Source organism: Amblyomma americanum, chromosome 10 (assembly GCF_052857255.1).
Source record: "Amblyomma americanum isolate KBUSLIRL-KWMA chromosome 10, ASM5285725v1, whole genome shotgun sequence".
NCBI classification, from domain to species: domain Eukaryota; kingdom Metazoa; phylum Arthropoda; class Arachnida; order Ixodida; family Ixodidae; genus Amblyomma; species Amblyomma americanum.
In genome coordinates, this window is record NC_135506.1 from 30,518,646 (window position 1) to 30,525,132 (window position 6,487).

At 51.5% G+C, this 6,487-nt stretch overlaps 1 protein-coding gene across 1 annotated transcript; it reads right to left on the reverse strand.

Moving 5' to 3' along the window:
• Positions 1-697: 697 nt before the first annotated feature.
• Positions 698-5,483, reverse strand: LOC144107764 (uncharacterized). Its single transcript, XM_077640931.1, has one exon. It carries the CDS (start codon positions 5,189-5,191, stop codon positions 3,941-3,943), a length of 1,251 nt encoding a protein of 416 aa, XP_077497057.1. The 5' UTR covers positions 5,192-5,483; the 3' UTR covers positions 698-3,940.
• Positions 5,484-6,487: the final 1,004 nt, after the last annotated feature.

Consider the following 6,487-nt stretch of genomic DNA (forward strand, 5'->3'; position numbering starts at 1 on the left):
TATGTGAGTATGAGACGTGGTAGTGTTTTTATTAAAATAATAGTAAAAAGGAAGGAAAAGATTTGCTAGCCCCGGCATCTGCCATCGATACTGAAGCACCTGAGCTGGGGCAGCGGAAATAAAGGATAGCAGGCAAAATGGAGAAATGAAATGAAAGAGTTGAGGGGACATGAGAGGATAGGGGAGTAATATGTACAAACTATTTACACAATAAGAAATGTGTCCAGGTTGTGCGCGTGATTAGTTCATTTTAGAGGAATTAAATCACACACGCGCACAGCACTGTGTTGGCTACAACTGGAGTGGGGCGTCCAGCATGACGTCAGGGGACGGAATGGTGGCATAGTTTCGGTTTCTGGAATCCAAGATGGCGCCCATTAAAATTGGTTGTGCTCGCTCATCCCCCCTCCCTTGCTGAAATTGCCCATTACATGAACTGCTGAAAATATCCGATATCGCAAAGCATTACTAGGGTTGTAGGTCCTTTCACTTACCACACCTACAGCAAGCTAACCTCAGTCGCTCCAGTAAAAAATTACCTATCGCTGTCCAGACATGTCACACATGCCAACTGCTTTATGAGCGTGTCAACAATCTTGCCTTCGGCAACAATTTCACACACCACTCTTACTATATGCATCTTGTGCCAAACATTCGCACCGATGCTCCAGGCCATGAAAACAATAAAACAGGAGAGTTCTTGATGGCACAATGGATTTATTCGATGCTTTTGTAAAAAAAAAAAGATCTTTTCACTATATCGTACAAACTTGCATCGTGATGCCCTTGCAATCTTTTTTTTGACATTTTTCTCTTCTCTTATTAAAATGTACAAATATACTTTCATATACTCTATGCACTGAAGATATTTTTATATATTTAATATATATATATGTATACTATTTACACGAAGTCGAAAGCCGGAGCGCTGGGTCAAGCCGCCCAGCTGTTCAGAAGTTGAAATCAATGTCCTGTTCTGTGGACTCACAAGACATGACAAATATACTGAACACTCACACTCTGTCTTCTCAATGACAAGGAAAAAAAAAAACAATGTCCAGTCCGCGAAACAAATATATGGTTTGTGCAGTACTGAATCCTGTTCATGAGCTGCTTTGCACAACAAGTCTTTCCACTCAACCACACACAGAAAACTGACAATGACTTATGCAAGAAGCAAAAAATCACAACTTCAAACCAAAAAAAAAAAAAACTAACGGAATGGGGAACAAACCTCAGGAACAGAACAAATGCATATATACGCTCACTACCTCTTCATGGACATTTTCACCATTGCTTAACAAGTACTTTGCCATAATTTTTTTTTTCAAAGAAAAATATGTAGATGAACAGACAATACGGGAACAAAGTTAAATAAAACCCCGTAATATAACCGAAAACGAACCAAACAACTGTGGTTACCTGAACGTTGTTGGGAGTAAAACTATAACACAATGCGAACATTGCTTGGTCAAACATGTGAAACATATAGATTGTTCTTTTTCGATAACTGACAAGAAAGATAATGACAGGTCATTGCAACACAGCTAAGCACAGTAAGATGGCACGGGCACAAAGCTACGCGTGTCTGGCATCGCGAGGTACCCAGCCACAAAATTACAACGCTTCTTTTGGGAAAGAAATCTGACAGCCTTCGCGCAAAGAGCACGAGGCGTGTAACTAAAGTATTGAAACGCGGTATTGCCAACAATTTTTTTTGCTCCTTTTTTTTCCCTGTAAATACTAATGTTCGTGCTTAAACAAGATTCCTTCGTAAATGCCTGCTACAAGCGCCGACAAGAAAAAGCCCGTACACTGCGATACAAGATACAGTCGCTCCAGCCAAAGACTGCTCACACTCACTGTTCAGGGGGACGATAGGATTGCGTAACGAGCAGAAAAAAAAAAGATACAGACGCTGCTACTGCTACGAATGAAAAATCAACGCTGGTTAAGTTGCAACTAATGCCCATTGATAAGTACTTACTTGTACAAAGTATTCACAAGTGCGCACACTATGGAACGAAACACAACTCAGGCAATACAAAACGGCCAAAAAAAAAAAAGTAGCCCAGCCAAAAAAATATCTCCACACGCCTATGAGACCCAAATGACACCATCACGACTACAGGTGGCAATTGGTGCGAGGAGGACGGGACTATCACTCCGGCAAAAAAAAAAAAAGGCGAGCGGTCCACGAAAAACAAACAAAAACACGCACAGAGAGAACATAGAAGATGTAGTTGCTTGCGGAATGGTCGGTGGTTTGGTTTACACGCCAAGGACACTTCACTTGCTCTTGGAAGAATATGCCGACGCCGTATTTATGGCTATTCGTTATAGCTTTTCATGTCAAAGAGGACGCGACACATTTTTTTTTCTTGGTCCTGCCGATTGTCGCCCGAGAGTTAAGGCGGCGGGTTGAAGTCGGGGTCAAGCAATGTGCGCATGCCGGGAATTTTCATCATTCCGTTTGAGCAAAGCACTGAACTGATCCACGCCAGTCGGAACAGTTCCGACCGCGTTACGGACCGCAACCTCCACGAAGTGCCAGCTCAAAAAAAACAGACGATTACACATCTGAACATCAATCCGGTCGCAGCAAGCTTTACAAGAAAGATGACGAGAAAAAAAAACGCTCTTTGCTTGAGTAACCTCAGCGAGGGAAAAAGCGAAAGGAACTTAGTGTACTGACCAGCACCTCGGAAGAAACGCGAAACGCTTCTTGTGGTATCTTTTTCGTCGTGACGAAATTTGTTGAGGACATAATGAAGACGCATCAAGGCGGTTGTTCTTTTTTTCTTGCCCTAGGGAACTGGAAACGACTAGCGCTAACTTTGCGCGCTGTGCACTCGTCATCGAACGTGTTGCACGCCGAAACGTACGTTCGAATGCGAGACATTTGTCGCGAAAAAAACCTGGTTGAGGTCTAACGAAAGTTGCAGGAGAATAAGGGGGAGGGAAGAACCAAACAAAAAAAAATACAAGAGACGGTAGGAAAATTCTAACCCGGCGTGCGCTTGACAACGCAGGTGGCACGTCTGAAGCCAGCTGCGCAGGCCCGACCTACGAAGCCGTCTACTCGCCGACAACGACGCAGCGTGGAATTAGAGAAGAAAACTAGATAAAAAAAAAACGAACCATGGAAACGAAAGATTTGGATAGAGAGCGGGAAAAAAAAAATGGGACAAGAGTTGAGTGGCGGAGGGTTGAAGGTGAGATCATTGGTTTTCTAGCGCAACTAACTACGCTCGCGCACGACTTGGAGCGCGTATGCACGTCCGAGGTATAAGGGAAAGGCGGGTTAGAGAAGAAAAAAAAAAGATTCTCTTCGAGGCCGCTGACGAAATGGGAGTGAGGCCAAGCATAAGCCCGCGAGACACTGCATCGTGGAAGCAAAACGAAAGAAAAAAAAGACGAGAAAGGGGTTGCCGGAAACGCCGAGAGAAACAGGAAAGCTGCGCGCCGAAGAAAAACCGAGACTGACGACACCCCGGCAACGACTCGGAATTAAGGGGAGGAAAGGCGAAAGCGCAGAGAGCAGAAACACGTGCGCGCCTTGCAAGCAACGACGCGCGGTAAGAACGCGGGCTTTTTACGCATTCTTTTTACACGCCGGCTCCACCTCCGTGTAGGACGTTAATAGAACGGTGAGGGACAAGAACGCAGCCCTGGCAAGGTGGGTAAAAAATTATGAACAGAGAGCGTTACGTTACGACACGAAGGACAACACAGAAACGCAACTTACAGGGCAAGTAGGTCGAAAGACAGGCAGAGCGAAGACCACTAGCGCGCGGCAAAACTAGGTGAGTGACAAAAACTTCCGGGAACCGCTCAAGAGCTGCGTTTTTTTGTGAGAATGAGGGACAAAACACGTACTGTGTAACGAGAGACAAAGCGGCGATTCATCGCAACGTTCTTTTTCTCTGTGTGCGTCGATTCAGCAGTTGATGCTGTGCGCGAAGCTGTCCTCGAGCCAGCCCACTCCAAGGATGTCGGACACCTCGTGCGTCAGGTCTGGAAACTGGAAGTGCGTTGTCGAGCTGGAACTGGCACTATCCATAGCGTCCATGTCACCACCCAGCGACGAGCTCATGAGGCCGTTGAGTTCCTGAGCCTGAGCGGCGGCGCCCCAGCCGGAGGCGAGTTCGAACACCTCGGTGAGGCGGTCCAGGTCGGCCAGTTGCGTCGAAGTGTCCGTGAAACGATTCTGGGACGCTGCCGTGTGGACGGAGGAGGTTGAGGACGCCGACGTCGAGCAGGACGACGTCGTGCTCGAGGCGGAGGGCGACGCGGCCACCATGAAATCGGCCAGCGAGGGTTTGACGTCGACCGCCATGTCTTCGTAGAGCGAGACGTTCGCGCTCTCGGGGGAGGCCGGTTCGTCGGCCGACGGCGAGCAGGGCACTTTGGCCGGCGGCGTCAGCTGGCCCGTCGCGAGCGGCACGTGTTTGCTGCGGCTGATGCTCTTCTTGAACTTGTCGTCAATGGTGAGCTTCAGCTTGAGCCGCGGGTTGCCGCCGCTCGTGAGCGGTGGCGCGGTGATCTGGACACACGAGGCCGACGACTTTTTCGACTTGTGGTGGTGGTGATGGTGGCCGTGGTGGTGGCTGGAAGACGAGCTCTTGTGATGGTGGTGGTGATGATTGTGGCTGCTGCTGTGATGGTGCGAGGAGGAGCTCTTGTGGTGGTGGGGCTTTGAGGACGAGCTCACAGTCGCGATCGTGGCCACCTTGGAGGCGTGGACTTTGGCCGGCGTCGCCGAGGTACGCTCAGAGGCCGCCGTCCTGGCTGTCGTGGTTGTGGCAGCCTTGACCTTCTTGCGCGGTCGGTACTTGTAGTCGGGGTACTCCTGCATGTGCAGCAGGCGCAGGCGCTCGGCCTCCTCGATGTACGGCTTGCGTTCCTGGTCAGTCAGCATCTTCCAGCGCATACCGAGCCGCTTGCTGATCTCGGCGTTGTGCATGTCAGGCTGCTGCTCGCAGATCTTGCGCCGCTCGATCTGACTCCAGACCATGAACGCGTTCATGGGCCGCTTGATGTGGTTCGTCACCTTCTTGCACTGAGTGGCGTCCGTGTACGGCGTCGTCGAGTTGGCAGCTACCTTGAACGAGCCGAACGGCTGCTGGCTGCTGCGTCGCTTCTGCTCCATCGTATCCGCGTCCACGCTTCCCGAGCTGTGGGGCACCATCGCGCGCTCACACGACACACATCAACGGCGGACAACACCACCACGTGCGACAAGAACACGCCGAACGTTTTCGGGTAATCCGAGGGTATATCCTTTCGGGGCAGAGCGAGAGACTCGCGGCGGTGGGCGAACTGCAGCAGAGAGACCAGCCACTGCGCTTGAGTAATCCACGAGGTTATGCGCGCGGCCGCTGCAAAGCGCGAACTTTTCTCGCCACCGCCACGTGCGAAATGTCACCGGACTTGCTCGCGCGCACGCCGACCACCGAATGAGCGAGCGAGAGCCGTTCCGCGCTCCGTTTTATCGGCGCTGGCTCCGGATGTGACGTAGCCGCAGCTCCGACCAATGGCGACGCGGGGTGATCGCCCCCGGCCAAGGTTGAACAATCGCGCTCCGAACGTCGCCTGTCAGGAGGCGCCATCTCGGGGCGACGGCAGAAACTGCTACGCGGCAGAGCGCGGGAGGGCGAATGTTCGAGCTCAGCGGCGTGTGTCGGTTCCCGCTGCTGCTTCTATTTATTCGCAGCGAATGCTGCTGCTCTGTCGCTTACGGTTGACGTATTTGTTTAGCGCGGAATTTCGCAGTGCGAAGAGATTACGGGCATAAGTTCGCGCAAGCGAACGGCGTCATTTCGGTTATGCGCGCGCGCCTTATAAGCTTCTCCAAAACACGCGAACGCTTGCATTCGCGCCTTGCACGCATCTCGCGTCATTTCCCAAATTACCGACGTGTCTCGGCCGTGCCGACGTTTATTTCCCGCGGCAGAATTGGACGCGGATAGTTTTTGGTGGCGTGCAAGAAGACGCGACGCGATGTGGCGTTACGGCCAGCCCGCCCATGGCAGCGCAGTAAAAGAGGAGACGGGAAACAAGACACAAGCAAAGCAAGAACGGAAGGTCTTGAGCGGAGGGGGGAGCGGACGCTCCTCGGGCTCTGCGAACGGCCGCCAAACAAGTTCGCTGGAAAACAGTCATTCTCCCGGGGCCAGTGACTGACTCTTCGCCTCCCGCCTGGCTTGGTTGGGCGACGTCGGGCTCGCTAAAAACTGCGCCGCGCTCTCTGCGGTGGCGGCCGAATAGTCGGCGCACGCGCGGCCATCATTTCAGCGCCGACGCGATCTTCTTGCCTGCCTCGCGTTCTTCGACGAGCAGCAGCGACGTGGGGACGTGAAACATGTCGGCGATGACCGGAGAGGAATCGACCGCCATAGGACATTACGCTGGCGCGGCTCCGGAGAATAAAAACACGCTTTCAAGCGCGTTTCCTTTCGTCTCTTCGCTTGCTTTACGCGTCACA

Bases quoted from the DNA above. Each gene is read 5' to 3' on its own strand.
- LOC144107764 (XM_077640931.1), bottom strand. From the start codon at position 5,191: ATGGTGCCCCACAGCTCGGGAAGCGTGGACGCGGATACGATGGAGCAG.